We start from the raw sequence: 15,123 nt of genomic DNA, 5'->3' as shown, positions 1-15,123 counted from the left end.
TTATTTTTGGAGCGATTCTGACATGAAAAAACCTCAATTGTCCAGTCATAACAACTTGTGTTCGTCTGATTTTTTTTTTTTTTTGTAAATGGACATACAATGGCCTACATTTATTTGAAAGCTAGATTAAAATGGACTCATTTTTGGCGGTGTCACTAATTTCACAATGAAAACTTGAAAAATCCAACTTTTATTTTACTATTCTTAAAATAATAAAGAATTTAACCCCTTAGCTGTCACCCCCACAGCACTGACATGTGATCTAAAGCAGTGGTCCCCAACCTTTTTATTACCACGGACCGGTCAAGACTTGGAAAATTTTGCTGCGGCCTGGGGGGAGGGAGTGAACCGTCGGATAAGGCTTCTGCATGTTGGTGTTCCTGCTACATCCTGAATCTACCCAATTTGGGTTGTCTTGGCCTTTTTATCGCAGCCAGTGGGGTTTACTCTGACTGGGAACGAGAATACAACCTGCTGAATGTGACAGGTAGCCAATCAGAAAGCGCGGTGACGTAAGCACAGAGGGGAATCCCAAACAGCTGACATATCGCGCAACTGAGAGTCCAGTGGATATCGGAGATGATATGTGGAAATGTTTATTATTTTATGTAAAGGTCGTTATATATGTTTATTCAGTTAAAAATGTTAACTATGAAAAAACATAGTCGCCTCCAAATCATAGTGCAGCAAATAGAGCGGCTGCTCCCGTCGTCTTTTATCCACCGCCTTTTCTTTTTGTTACGTCTTTTATCTCTTAAAATGACTCCACAAACTGTCACTATTGCTTCTACATCGTCATCCATGTTTGGTTCTTCTAAATTCCCGTATGCTATGTTGGGGGTTTTACTGGATTATCCTCTGGAATCGGGATGTTCGTGTGGTATGTTCCTCCTGCCTTGGACACACGAACCGATCGAACCTGTTGGACTTTTATCAGCTCTGTGGTCACAGAGGTTTGGAGAATCGGCCTACAATCATTAAGTCTTGCCGTCTAAACCAGACTTAAGACTCACAAGCTCATCTCATCTCATCTCGACCACTGCCCAAACGCTCTGACTCTGGTCGCTATGGTAACGTTTACATATCCCTTCAAAATAAGATACAGATGCGCCACAAAAACAAGCATTTTACTTTTGCGAAAATTTTAACTCACGATAATGACTAACGGGAGCCCTGAGCTTGTTTCTCTGCAACGAGACGGTCCCATCAGGGAGTGATGGGAGACGACACCCGAAGTGTTGCTTATATCCACAGCCTGCTTGGTCTCTAGTGGTGAAGCAGTTTGAAGCTTCATTGCCTCATTAGCAGCCGGTCGCCGCATGTTACAGAGAGAGGCTTGATGTGGGACTCACCTACCGGTCCGGGATAAATCCATCCTCCTGTCTCTTCTCTGGTCCTTTTCCCTTTGCAAAGAAACTTTCCAAAGACATCTGATCCGTTTCTTACTCATTTTGCTCCTTAGTGAGCTCAGCGTTGGAGCGCAAGTAACCGAAAGAATCCGGTTAAAGGATTTTCAAAATAAAAGATCCTCCAGACTCAAATAATACATAAAACGGAAATATTTAATTATTTCTTGCGCAGCCCGGTACCAATTGGTCCACGGACCGGTACCGGTCCACGGACCGGGGGTTGGGGTCCACTGATCTAAAGGATCCATGAGGACACCAGGGTCCTAATGATGGTTCAGGGATAAATTTAAAAAAAGAAACATTAAAGGCTTTTCACTTTGTATCTTATTTCTGAAGCTTCTATGTATTTTTAAGTGTTTAAGAAAGAATAATGAGACGTAGAGGCACATTTCACCTAGCAACGCCTCAAAATTATATAGAGAAAGGGGAAAAAAAATAACATTCAACTACAGTAAATCTATTTTGATCATTATGAGAAAATAGCTGCTCTGCTAATTTTTTCTATACCCACACTCAGAAAGCTAATTTAATAGATTAAAGTTCCTGGAAATGAGGCAAACAAGACTGGGCGATTTCATCTTGGATCAACAAGTCTCTGCACAAAATAGCTGCTTTTAAGATGTTTTATTAGGAATCCAATAACTGGATTGGTGCGTTCAAGGCACATGAACTAGACAAATGTATTATGGTCAGGATGTAAAGATTGAGCTGCGACTTTAGTCGCAAGTGGTAATCGTGAGGCTTGCAATTCAAAGAACACTGTACCAAGAGTCAAGCATGGTGGTAGCAGCATCATGCTACGGGCCTTTCATGGCACAAAGCAGGAAGAATTATGCAGAAGGAGAACTACGTCTAAATTATTCAACTTCCCCTTAACTCAGCACTAAGACACTCGGACATTGAAAACATGTATAAAATCTTCTAGGCCAGATGAACAAGCCTGGCGTTAAAGCAACTGGAACGTTCCTGACCTCAACCACAAGGACAATGTAAGGACCGTGCTTAAAAGCATGTATGTGCCAGGAAACATTAAATCAACTCTAATGAATCTGGAGGAACAAGGAGCTGTGTAATGTTATTCAGGAGTGTGCCAGGCTGTTTCCAATTCTTAAAAATCTTAAACCTTGTTGTTTTATATCATATGTATCAGATGTAACTTTTAAACAACACTAATGTCCGTGATAAAGGTATGCAAACTTCTCACCAGCACTACGGCTTTTTATGCTCATCTTGAGGCATTACCTTTTCCTAAAGGATTAACTTCCTCCTTACAGATAACAATGAACTCATTTGATTATGGGACAGTTTTCTGGCTGGATCCAATCGAGTTTACTAGCCAGGGTTCAGGTCAGACATCTCATCTGGGCCTTGATGGCGGTCTCCGTATGGGCGTGTGTCTGTTTATGAAGGAACTGGACTGGACTGCTGGGTTTCGTGACGCTCGCCTTGCGCCTCGTGTGGTGTCGTGGTCCCTTGACGCTGCAGCTCGCTTCAGAGGGCGTCGAGGGAAAAAGGTGGACGCAGGTGGTGCAGCAGACAGGGGAGCTGAAGCGTCTTATACGACCCCGCTGCTTAAGGCGCGTGAGTTTGTCTGTGTTTGCGCGTATGCCAGACGAGGACACGAGCGAGCACAGCGACGAGGCGAGTGAGGAGAGATGGTGGAAAGAAAAGACGGGAGACCTGGTGGAGGTGGAGGTGGTGGTGGACATGCAAGTCGGCTGATCGGGCCGGAGCTGCTGTCGCTCCCGTTTCACTGCGGGCTCTTGCGGCGCGCCTTACCATGCGTCGGTGTTTTGTCCCGCCGTCGCACGCCCGTATTGCGGCCCCGGTCGTAGTCCGTCCCAGCGGGTCCGTCGCCCTCCAGCAGAGAGAAGTACTGACCACTGTCCTGGTCCAGGTAGTAGCTAACGGCCTCCGAGCCTTTGGATCCGGACTGGGAGCCTACGCTGTAGCGACCAATGTCGTCGCACGACATGAGGCCCATCTCCTCCCTGCGGAGAGCGGAGCTGTCACCATAAATGTCATCTGTGTCGCCTCACCCCGTCATCGGCGGTGTCGGAATAATCAGGATAATGGCCATCATCGCAACCTTTCCCGTGCGCGTGTCCTGACCTGGTGCTGTAGAGTCCAGAGACGGGAGAGAGGATGTAGACGTCCTGCATGCTGGGGGCGTCCATTTTGGACATGCCCAGGGTTCCGCCGGGTGTGGGGGACGTGCTGGTGGGACTGGTAGGGATGGGCTAAAAAGAAAAAACAGAGAGAAAGACTTTTTACCATCTTTTCCATACGAAAAATTAAGAATGAAGTCCATCCGATCCGGACAGATTGGACTGACTGTCCGTATTTATTGCTGTCAAGTTCAGTTTATTATTCCAACCTGTGAAAAGTTTTTTGTTTTTTTTCCAGCTGATTCCATCAAGTGTGAGTGAATTTGCAGCAATCGCTCCTCGTCGAGCGCGGACACGTCTGTGCGACGTTTACTTAAACCAGCCTGTGAAGCCTGCTTAATCACCTCACTTTTCTGTCATTTCGTCTGAAGTCTCTTCACTCTTGTCGGGTTCTCTATGTCTGTTCCCATGACAACCCCTGTTCTCCTACCCTCCACTCATTTTTCCTGTTTTCAAGCATTTCTTTAATTCCCCCCCCCTACCACACCCTTTTCCGAACCCCTCTCCTCTCCTCTCCTCCCACTATTGTGAACTACAAAGCAAGGAGAGGACGCGGGAGAGTTATTGTTGTCTCCCGTCTCTGCTCCACTCAAGGACACTTAGATTTATTTGTCATCGGCGTCTTTGTGAGGAAAGGATACCTCGCCTCGGCTGCCATAGGAACAAATTTCGATTTTCGGAGCAGCCGCTGCAACGAACGCTCGGCTCACGTTATCAATTTCACCTGAAGGAAGAGGAGTTCAGGCTGTACGTCGGAGGATTTGGCCAACGTTTTAGGGAGACGACATGGACGGAATGAACAAATAGGCACGGAAGAAAACAGAGCGATGGCGAGCAGGCAGCGCTCTCATTAAGGAAGCCCACTGTCTCATTATTTCATCAGCACTGCATTAATCAAATTCATTTCATATTCCAAACTTTCCACTCTCTCTCTCTCTGCATCTCCGTTCCCTTTCACAGCCCCTATCCCCAAGCCTCGGTCTCCCTCCTTCACCCGTGCAGTCTTCCTCTCCTGAAGGCGGCTTACAGTAAGGCGGCTTTGGCAAAAATAATGAAGATGAGATGGAAAGAGACCAAAGTTAGAGGGTTGGGGGGAGAAAAATAGGGCAAAAAAAAGGAGAACAAACCAAGAGTCAATCCAAGACAGAGGGAACGGGGATAGCTCTGCAGTGTGGTGGCTGGAGAAAACAGTAATTTAGTGATTACAACCCACTAGTCTCTGCATGGGTAAAAGGAGCTGAGGGGATAGCAGTACAGCCAGATGAGACTACCACAGCAGGTGAACTTCCAGTCTGTTCAAACAGCACTTAAAGCACTTCACCCCCCACCGTGCCCTCTTTAAGGTGGCTAAAAAAAATTTTTAAAAATCGACTGCTAAAACCTCTCCTCTGTCTAATGCTACCGCATTCGCACACGCAGGCGGATGCACTGAAACACATGCGCATGCTTTAATGCTGCATTTGATCATTTGAAAGTGTAAAACCTTAAAATGTTTAAAAACAAAGAGGAAGTGAGATTCAATTATTCAGCGCTGTGAAAAGGTCTTCGCCTCCTTACATATTTATTTTGTTTTGAATATTTTCTCGGGCTTTAATGTTTTAGATCCATCGCAGGGTCACAAATGGGCTGATATTTATACTCATACCCGGTTAAGTGGGGATTGGGGGTGCATTCACACCAGCCCAGTTAAGATTGCTTTAATTGAACTCTGGTCCATTAAACGTGGCAAACGTTCAGATGGATTAAATCCAAGTCTGCGAAAGGAAACAATTAAAATGTACACAATATCTATCATGTGAATTTAGCTTACAGATTTTTTTTCTTTACATCAAATGGTGGCAGAAATCTGTCGACAAAGTCAGGTCCTTTTTGGGAGGTGTGAATGCGGAATAAAACTGATTCGGACCAAAAAAGTGAACTCTGGTCTGCCTAAAAGTAGGTCTCAGTTCAATTAAAGTGAACTATGGCACAGTTTGGATGCAAATGTGGATGCAAGCAGACTGGAAACCACAAGGCATTCTGGGTAAATACAAAGAAAACAAATGTGAGAGTTGAACACTAGCGGGAGAAATGGCTCGTGGTCTTTTGCCAAAGACAAAAGAGCTAAAATCTGACTCCATTTTTGTTTACATTTTGTGAAGAAGGAAGTTGCGCTCTGCGTCGTCTTCAGAGGTTCTTGTGTCTTTTATTTTAGTTGTCCTGGGTGCAGCGCCACCGCAGGTGAGGAGAGGAACAGGTTCTGTTCATTTGACACAGTGCAGAGTGAAAACGAATTACACCAACTGAAAATGTAACAAATGTCAATTTGGTCCACAATCGAACCGAGTCTACCGGAGTATCAGGTGTGAAAACACCCGCAGAAACAAAACAAACAACCATGCAGACACACACTCACCCACAAGAGAAAGAAAGAGAAACGAAATAAGCCAGGACGCATATTTTTTGGAGTCCCAATCTTAAAAATGGTTCTGTAAGGTTTTCTCATCTGTTCTTGAATTTCTTTAGACCATGACATGATGTGTGTGTGCGTGTGTGTTTCTTTTCTTTAGATATATTAGTCACCTCCAATTGTCAAGTTCTATTCTAAGTGATTTCTTAGTCACAATAATTAGAACTGTGTGTGACTTATAAAACTCATGATTTAAAAAGAGGGCAGCCATACTTTCAAAGAATTATACTGAGTTGGAAGAGATTCTACTTTTACTTCTACTTTTCCACAAAATTTGAAAAAGTTTTTTTTAAATTACTGTGGTTATTTTTGTCAAATTTTAAAGTTGGCTTAATGAGCTGCAACATTTAACAACAACAATAATAAATAGGCAATTTTGCCTTTTGCCATAACAAGTTTTAATCAAAGGGTTTCAGGATTCCTTACGCAAAACAGAACCCTTGAACGCCTCTCCCGCCATTCTGGCGCTTAGTTCTTCATAAACGTTTCACCTCATTTTATAACGGGGCGTTTTTATTTACATCAACTTTACAGAATATATGACAAACGTGCTTTCATCTTCGGAGTGATGCCATGGATGACGAAGTTGTGGATATTAGTCAGACGCCCCAAAATAGGCCAGAAGACTGGGCTTGCTGCAATTATCAAAGAGCAACAAGCGCTAATGCATTCAGCGCCTAAAATAGCAGGTGTTTACCCACAGTGACGACTTATGAGCCTGTGAGGGATTTGAGCAAAGCAGGATCACACACAATGGGAGCCATGTGAGTAATCGATTTAGTGTGGTGTGATGTGGATGCTGATGAGGCTTTTGATAAGATGAAATGACTCTGAGCACGGCGGCTAAGAGGCAGCAGTGGTGCATGTAGCATCTCCCTCTCTTTACTTTTAACCATTAAAAAACAAAGCACCGCTGTAATTATGATGGAATATTAAATTGCTCTTAGCCCATCCTGCCCAACATGCAAATGTACACACACACAAAGAGAGAGAGAGAGATTTCTGCCACCATTTGATGTAAAGAAAAAAAAATCTGTGAGCTAAATTCACATGATATTGTGTACAGATAAATTGTTTCCTTTCGCAGACTTAGATTTAATCCATCGGAACGTTTGCCACGTTTTCTGCTGAAATTTCCCCAGACGTGCAAGCTGGTCTCCAGAACCGGGCTTAAAGTGCACGTGTGTTTTTCGGTTGTGTGTTTTTGTTTTTGGGAGCATGCGAGCGCAGGGAGGGAGAATCTGAGGGAACGAGCATACAGAGAACAACCCAGTTCTTTTGTGTCTCAAAGGAGCGATCGAGGCTGGGAAACAAAAAAACCCCCAACAAAAACTGGAAAACAACCCTCTGCATGTATACGTACACAAAGCGTGAACAGAAACACGCTTAAACACACACGTGTAGCCATGGCCGTGTTAGACCGTCTGCCATGAACACACGAACACACACGCACACACACACATATACAAATCTGCTCTGAAACAAGCTGTTTAGCAAGATATTTTGGATTCAGTAAATTATCTCCAGTATTTGCTGAGTAGTGGCTCTTGTTTCAGAGCCAGTGGAGCTGCTTGTTGTTGCTTATGAATTATTAAAAGCTCAAGTCTTTTCTGAGAGAGAACAAAATCTAAAACGCTCATTTCTTTTTCTCCTCGCACAGATGTCTCCGAGCTCCGATCTGGGCGCTCGCGGCGCGTTTGCGTCATAAGGGTCTGTTAGGGAGCCATTACCCCGATCCTCTGTTCTTCTACACACACACACACAGCAGCAAATACAACAATAACCACCGAAGAGCAAGCGGAGTCAATGATAACATGGCAACAACATGGAAATGGCAACCGGCTCGTTTGAAAGAATCGTTCGTAACACTGACTCGATGGGCAAATTCAAGAAAATGTCGCACGCGCAGTGCTGTATTTATGCTAACAACGTCCTGGAAGACAGAATGAATTGAGGGTTTAAACTGAAAGCAACAAAAAGACAAGAAAAAACCCCCCAGAAGAGCAGCTGTGCTCTGATGAACAGAGATCAAAGCGTGGAAGTAGCATGTAAATGAACTGGTCTGATGCGAAGTTAAAAATAGCAGCCGCAGAACACGGGAGGCTGACAAGACAGTCGGCGCTTCACAAAGCATCAAGGCAGTGTCAGACTCGCCCTCGTCTCACCCCTCCATCCGACTCAGCACGGATAGCTCTCTTTCTGTGCACCGGAAACTGTAAAAGCTGCAATATGAGGGGAAGATTTGCAAAGCTTGTACAACAGCAGACTTACTCCACCCTTGGAGAGAGGGGAAGCTACAGATCTTTAGCTGACCCCAGCATTGAAATAATTTCTATTTAAAAGTGTTCAATGTAGCTTACTGGGATTTTATGTAATAGACCAACTTAAAGTTGATAGGATCTTGAGTTGTTTCCAGGTTTCTTTATTCTGTATTCCTCTCTGTCTTCTATGTGTTTTACCTTTGTTCAGTCGTTCCTAAGCAATTCTAGTTTATTTATTTCTTCTTGTGTAGTTATTTTTTGTCTAGTTCAATTATGTTTCTGAGTTATTCTTTAGTGTTATTCCTCCCTTTCTTTTCACACCTGCAACCTGTTTCTAATCAGCCGTCTGTTCCTTGTTCAGTAATCAGCCTCCCCAGTATATAAAACTCATTCTCGGTTCCTCCTTGCTGGTTCCTCTAAATCCCGTTACCTACCTGTTGTTCCTGGTTCATGTCATTTTTGTTCTTCTCTGGCTCCCTGTGCTCTCCATGTTTTGCTTTTTGTCCTGCCATTCTTTATCAAATCTTCAATATCAACTCAAAGTGTCATTTGGGTCCTACACCAGCACACACCCATGACAAAAGTAATCATAAAGTTGAATAAAACAAAGACATAGTTTTTTTTTTTTTTCAAACAAAAATCTGAAACATATTTGTTATTACACAGATCCCTCTTAATAAAATTGAGTCCACTGCAAAAACTAGCAAATCCTACAAAGCATGAACGTGTTGTGTTCACCTGCAGGCCCAGTGGTTTCCAGCGTACGTTCCTGAGCAGAGCCGGGGTGGAGCTCAGCGTGTTCTGGGGCCTTTTCTTCAGCGTGAGGATGACTCCGCACGGGTCTTCTCTCAGAGCGTTCACCAGGTTCTTCAGCTGCCATCCCACCTGAGGAAGACATACACAGATGAGCCCAGAGGTGTTCATATGCCTGGCAAATCTACATTAAATTTTTTTTTTTAACGCCAAAAAAGTCAGGAAGAAAGGGAGTGTCAACTTTGAAACAAATTTACTATAAAAATGAACATATAACAGAATGTCTATGCCATTTTTAGATTTTTTTTTTTGTTGCATGAGGGCTAATGCCTCCTTGCCATCATCCTATTCTTTAGATCTCTCTTCATAAGAAATATGTTGGTAAAATTAAAAATTTAACTTCTTAAGTGGCTCATGAGTTACTGGAGCCACAGCCTTAAAGCTGCAGTATGTAACGGTAATAAAAAATATATCTATTTCTGTATATTTGTTAAAACTGTCACTATGTTGTGTCAGTTTTATATGAGTCAGATAATCTATGCTACTATTGCTGTCTAAAGAAACGTGCCGCTCCTGACCAAAAACAACCAATCGGAGCCAGGAGGAGGGTTTTTGCGCTGTCAATCACCCTCATGTACTCTCTCCTCAGTGTGCTAATGGAGGAGAAACAACCTTAAAGGAAAACCATTTATCCATCGTAATCAGTGGCTATGCTAACTAGGCTGGAAATTCACAACAGGCTCTGCTGGCTGCAGAGAAGGAGAAGTTGTATAAAAACTTATATGACAAATAACAAAATTTCCTTTTGTCTGGCACTTCAGCCGCATTAGCATCCAAAACTCCCCCAAAAGGAAAGAAAAAAGAAAAAAAAAATGAAAGTGCATCGCGACAGAAATGCGGGAACATGTGTGGCTGGGAAAACAAAGGGCAAGTTGTTCAAAAAGTAAGTGTCATATTGAAATAAATTGTGGCTTAGTCCGTATAAATCTGAAGACGGTGGGAATTGGTAAAAGGAGCACGCCAGAGAAATGCTGACTGCAGAGTTTTCTTGTGGCTCGGGCGAGGCCGTCTCCAGAGCTCACAGCACTCATCAGGTCATTGATTGGCAACATTGGTCTCAGTTACTGGCAGAGTCTGCAGAGGCCACTACACACGCACGCACACACACACACATGCACTGTCTGGTACAGAAATATATCTGCTCCAATTTAAAAAAAGGACCTGTGCGTTGTAGCCGGATTGTTATATTTTGTCTTATTTAATCCAAAACCGACAGTTTGGCGAGACTGAATCTCTTTAGTTTGAGATGCGAGTCTAAAAATCAGAGACATTGTGGTTCCCCTGCCAAGCGTCAGGGAAATGGGTGTCATCTGATATCGGGCTGGCTTTCGTCCACTCCAATGTCCGTCCGCTAAGCACTAAGTCACAAAAACTGATTACTGCAGAAAATCGCAGGGAAGAATAAGTTGCTTGAGTTTGTTGGAAAGTGATAAATCTTCATACCAGCTACTTGTTTAGTAGTTTCTCTCTGTGGCCCGAGATTTTTTAGTTTCAATACTTAAAAGTTGAAGAAAGACAACAGTTATGAGAAGAAGACCGTTTCCCTGATTGTCAATGCAGCGATTGGGGAAGATGAAAGATTTGCTGTTTTCACAAGAACTCAGACCGATAGTACATGCCGCTACTCAAACTCTGCAAAAACACAAACTACTACCAATAAAATTATAGCACTTTTTTTTTTTTATACACTGGGGGAAGCCCAGCCGTCAGAGCTGAATCTGACGGCTGCAGAGCTGCTCTTTTAGTCAAACAAGCCGAGTGCAAAGACAAACAGGCGGACACCTACTGCTGATGACATTCTTACAATCCCAGGGGTCTTCATTATTTTCCCAGATGCTATTACCTCCACATAATTACGCTACCTTTTCAAACAGCTAGTGAGCTACTTGAGCAAAATCCACGATTAGCTCAGCCACGCTGAAGGCTGAAGGCCCTTTTGAAGTCTAAACAGCAATGCTCAAGCCGTGTTGTTTGCTCTGTGTACGTATGGGACGGGCCCACATAATCACCCTTTAATGTAATGAAATTCTGTTCATTCAATATTCACCCTAATCTCATATTTAATTCGAATCCTGGCTAGATAAACTTATCAACCGCGATGTGTTTTCCTCTCTCTCCTCCCAGTGAGCTCGGGTTGGAGCTGCTAACTTCTTCTTCTTCCCTCCGTTTCTTTTTATCTGTTCTTCCTCCTCCTCTCCCCAAGTCGCTCTTTACTTCCTCCTCCCTTTTCGCCCCACTCTCCCAGCTCTGTTGCAACCCTGTTTCTACACATACACACACACACACACACACACACTGTCTCTCCTCCACTCCATGCTTATCTCCTCCCCCAGAGTGAGGGATCAGAGCGGTGAGGGCCCAGCCGAGGGAGTAATAAAGGGCTGAAGCTGTGAGCCTGGCAGGGTGCGATCTGCACTGTCACCCTGAGGAAGAGGAGGGGAGGGGAAGAGGGAGATAACGCACACCTTCATCACACGTCAATCAAACGCCTCAGCACAGAACCCTGCATGCAGAGTGTTGCGAGAGAACATCATGGATAGTGAAGAGAAACGGGAGGAAAAAAAAACTCACTTTTGAGACATCTACAGCTTTTTTCCCCTCCTTTTCAGAAATCTCAGATAAACACAGGAACAGATGATTCGAGGACATGATGAGCGACGCTCACAAAAGAGTCTGCTCTGTTTAAAATGGCTGCCTGTTCCTTCTGATCTGATGACCTGGATTGAAACTCATGATATTCAGAAAGTGAAACTGGGTTTGGGGGTTCATACAGTACACAAGTATTTACACAAGTTAAAACTCTACACATTTTTTTTCACAGCACATCCGTGATCGTCATCGTATGTTATTGGGATCTTATGGAGAAGTCAGAGAACTGCTAAACTGAGAGTTCAGACAACCATGTATTACAATCTCTATTGGTTAACTAAGGTTAACTTTACTGCTTCTCTCAATGTGGAAAATGTTAAAATTCCCAAAATCTGTGTCTTTTTTATTTAGTTTGTTGTTTCTTTGTTTGGTTAACAACTTAAGCTTTTCATGGATTGGTCACCAGACGTGCAGGTTGAGGAAGTTTTCAAATTCCTAATTTTCTCAAATGCACCTTTACTTAGAGAGCAAAGAAAGGGTGGGACTCTCTCCCATTCACTCCAATTAAATCAGAAAACATGTCAGTTTTTTAAAAAGGAGCTGAATTGCTTTTTAGGAGTAAATTATAACTGGGGAAATTTTTTTTTGTAGATTTTGTGAACATAAACAATATTTAAGCAATTGAAAATGATGAAGTTAAAAACACGGAGCGTCTTCTCAGGGGAAGCGATAAACCTATCAATTCATGTACAGGACTAGCTACTAATGTATTGTAATTTGCATTAGTAGGATAATTTTCCTGTAATGGTCAGGGCACCAAAATGGGCTAAAGAAATCCATTAAAAGTCCAGTTTGCACTGTATGACCAAAATCCGTACTGCGAACAATATCACGTTCAATGTTGAAGTAAAGGAGATGGGAAAACCAACACGACACAAAAGTCTGGACACATCACAATTAAACACGTTGGTGGCAGCATTATGCTGTAGGAATCCTTTAGCAAGATCCCAGAAACTTTTCAGAGTTGATTGACGGCACATGGGACGAAACTGGAGGGAAACATGTTTGAGGCTGAAAGAAACTCAGGACCGGGTTGTTGTTTGTGCTCCTCTAATCTGAAGCAAAGTTCCAGAAAACTGCAAAACAGCTGAAACCCTGAGGTCCTCTAAACACACAAACTGATGCTCACAAATGTTCTCCGTCCTGTTTGAACGAGCTTCTACTGTTTTTGCAAAGAAGAACGGCCAGGTATATTTCGGTGTGTAAAGGTGTGACGCTGGCTGAGAGACACCCCACAGAAACAACTGAAGCCGTATCTGCAGCTAGACGTTTTATCTCCAAGGGACATGAACACTTTGACTTAAAATTCAAATAAAACACCTCCATATTTGTGGTTGTAGTGTGAAAAAAATGTGAAAATGCAGATTATTTCAGCTAAACACACTAAAATAAGGAGGACAGAACAGGATATTTCAGTGGATGATGGAGCTAAATAACACAGTTTGTCCTCATGTGGCCCCTTGATGAACACAGAATAAAGTTTGCATGATGTGACCACTGAGGAAGAAGAGCTGGTACATCCTCTGTGCTTCAGCGCAGTTTGCATTTGGAGCTGTGTGACTCACCACCGTCTGGTGGTTGACTTGGATCACCTCATCTCCAGCGTGGATCTTCTTGCACTGATCTGCCGGTGACTGAAACCGGAAGACAACAAACTTAGTTGATACTGAAGTGGTTCTATTGTACTGGGGGGGAAATATGAAACTAAGTATAATTCAAGCTTCCAAATCTGAATGCTTATGACAGTAAAAACGCACGTTCTCTGTGGTCCCAGTGATGACGTGGAGTCCATCGTATGTTGACTTGATGTACATCCCCTGGAAAACAAGAGAAAAAGACCAGAGAATAAGAATGTGTTTGAAAAATGCACATTTTTATAGAAAAACCGAAACTAAAAAAAATGAAGTTGAGTAATGACTCAACATGCACAGAGTGTTAGTTTTAGAAATAACAACCATCTGCCACAGCTTTACAAAAGTACAAAAGCTGCTGCTAGAGCAACCGATATCAAAACTAATCTTTGGTGTTTCGACAAGATATTACGGATTTATCAGTTTTTGATTTTTTTTTTTTTTGCGGAAGTGCTTAATGCTGTCGTTTGATGTACAAAAAACATATTCTCAGCGAGTTGCAAATCTGAAGCTTCTGAAGCGGACTCTTCCAGCCGTGTTTCTGGATCCTGCTCACAAGCTGCATTTGAAGTTATGCTCTCTGGACGTAATTTTGCAGAAGCTTTCCCGGATAGCATGCAGGGGATTTACGGAATCAAATCTGCTTCCCGATGCACTAACGCCCGAGACGCTGCTGCCAACAGAATTATTAAATAATCTGTTCAGATAATTTGGTTGAGAGCGGAGAATGTAGCACCTTAAACGGTCTAGTTGGTACAACATCAAGCACAGGTACAGACGCTGATCTGTCCAGAGGCGCTCCCAGCCTGCTTGGTGAACCGCTGCAACACCAGACAGCCTATCACTGAAGTCTGCGATTTATTACTTATTGTTTTCACTTTATTATTCCCGCGTCTAGTCGCTCAGGGCTCTTTGCGGTGTAAATGGCGGAAGAAAGGCTGGCCGAACCGAAGCTTTACATCAGCAATTTTCAACAGCGATAAAAGTTGAAAATTCAGTTTCGCTAAGTCTAGACTGAATGTAATGACTTACTCAAGAAAGCTCTGGTGTTGAGGAAAAATAACATATAAGTCCAGCTGTGTGAAACCTTTAGCTAACCCCAGATTGTCACGCTGTGTGGTTGAGAGTGGTGAGAGAGACGCCGGGAATCCCAGGTAGTCATGATGAAATTAGATAATTTAATGATAAACCAGGAGGAACAACAGAAAATACTGGCAGCACAGGAACAGACACAGACGTGAGACACGACGAGGATCCGACACAGACAAAGACAACAGGTGGGGTTAAATACACAGGGAAGGTAATCAGGGAACGGGATACAGCTGGGAGCAATCAACAGGGAAGACAGATTCACAGGGGAAACTGGACTAACAGAAAAACCTAAAAAGCTACACAGAAAACACAGATCCTAACACAGATAGCATGGGAGATAGCATGTTGCATTGTTTTTCTAGCGGGCGTACGTCTATGGTGCATTCAGGTACAACTCTGTCACTGCAAATGTTTGCCTTGATACTGATCATTTACAAGTGGATTTATTGTAAAAATAATTGGATTAATTTAGGAAATAAAACTAAATCTCCAGTCAGTTCTAAATTGCACACAATTTAAAATGTTCTAACAAATGGATAAAGTCAAATTATTGACAGAAAATGTTAAACTCCATGACTTATTACCGAACCACCATTTCTGTGCATCGTTACACCCCATTTACCACACCTCTTACTGAGGTGTGGTAAATGG

The 15,123-nt window shown here is 43.1% G+C and overlaps 1 protein-coding gene across 5 annotated transcripts in view; it reads right to left on the bottom strand.

The window, feature by feature from the left end:
- Positions 1-15,123, bottom strand: part of LOC106936746 (connector enhancer of kinase suppressor of ras 2) — an 88,179-nt gene that overhangs the window by 33,606 nt on the left and 39,450 nt on the right. For all 5 annotated transcript variants that reach the window (XM_015017931.1, XM_015017929.1, XM_015017933.1 and 2 more), the window contains 5 exons: positions 13,507-13,566; positions 13,315-13,383; positions 9,026-9,172; positions 3,522-3,649; positions 3,189-3,400 (listed from right to left, as the gene is read on the bottom strand). In XM_015017931.1, the coding sequence (XP_014873417.1) occupies positions 3,189-3,400; positions 3,522-3,649; positions 9,026-9,172; positions 13,315-13,383; positions 13,507-13,566 (616 nt within the window). The remainder of the gene's footprint in view (positions 1-3,188; positions 3,401-3,521; positions 3,650-9,025; positions 9,173-13,314; positions 13,384-13,506; positions 13,567-15,123) is intronic.

The sequence above is a fragment of the Poecilia latipinna genome, unplaced genomic scaffold (genome assembly GCF_001443285.1).
Source record: "Poecilia latipinna isolate Pla-1442-1.1 unplaced genomic scaffold, P_latipinna-1.0 Scaffold2209, whole genome shotgun sequence".
NCBI lineage: Eukaryota > Metazoa > Chordata > Actinopteri > Cyprinodontiformes > Poeciliidae > Poecilia > Poecilia latipinna.
The sequence above is the reverse complement of the archived record's forward strand: the minus strand, read 5'-3'. Positions and strand labels throughout refer to the sequence as shown.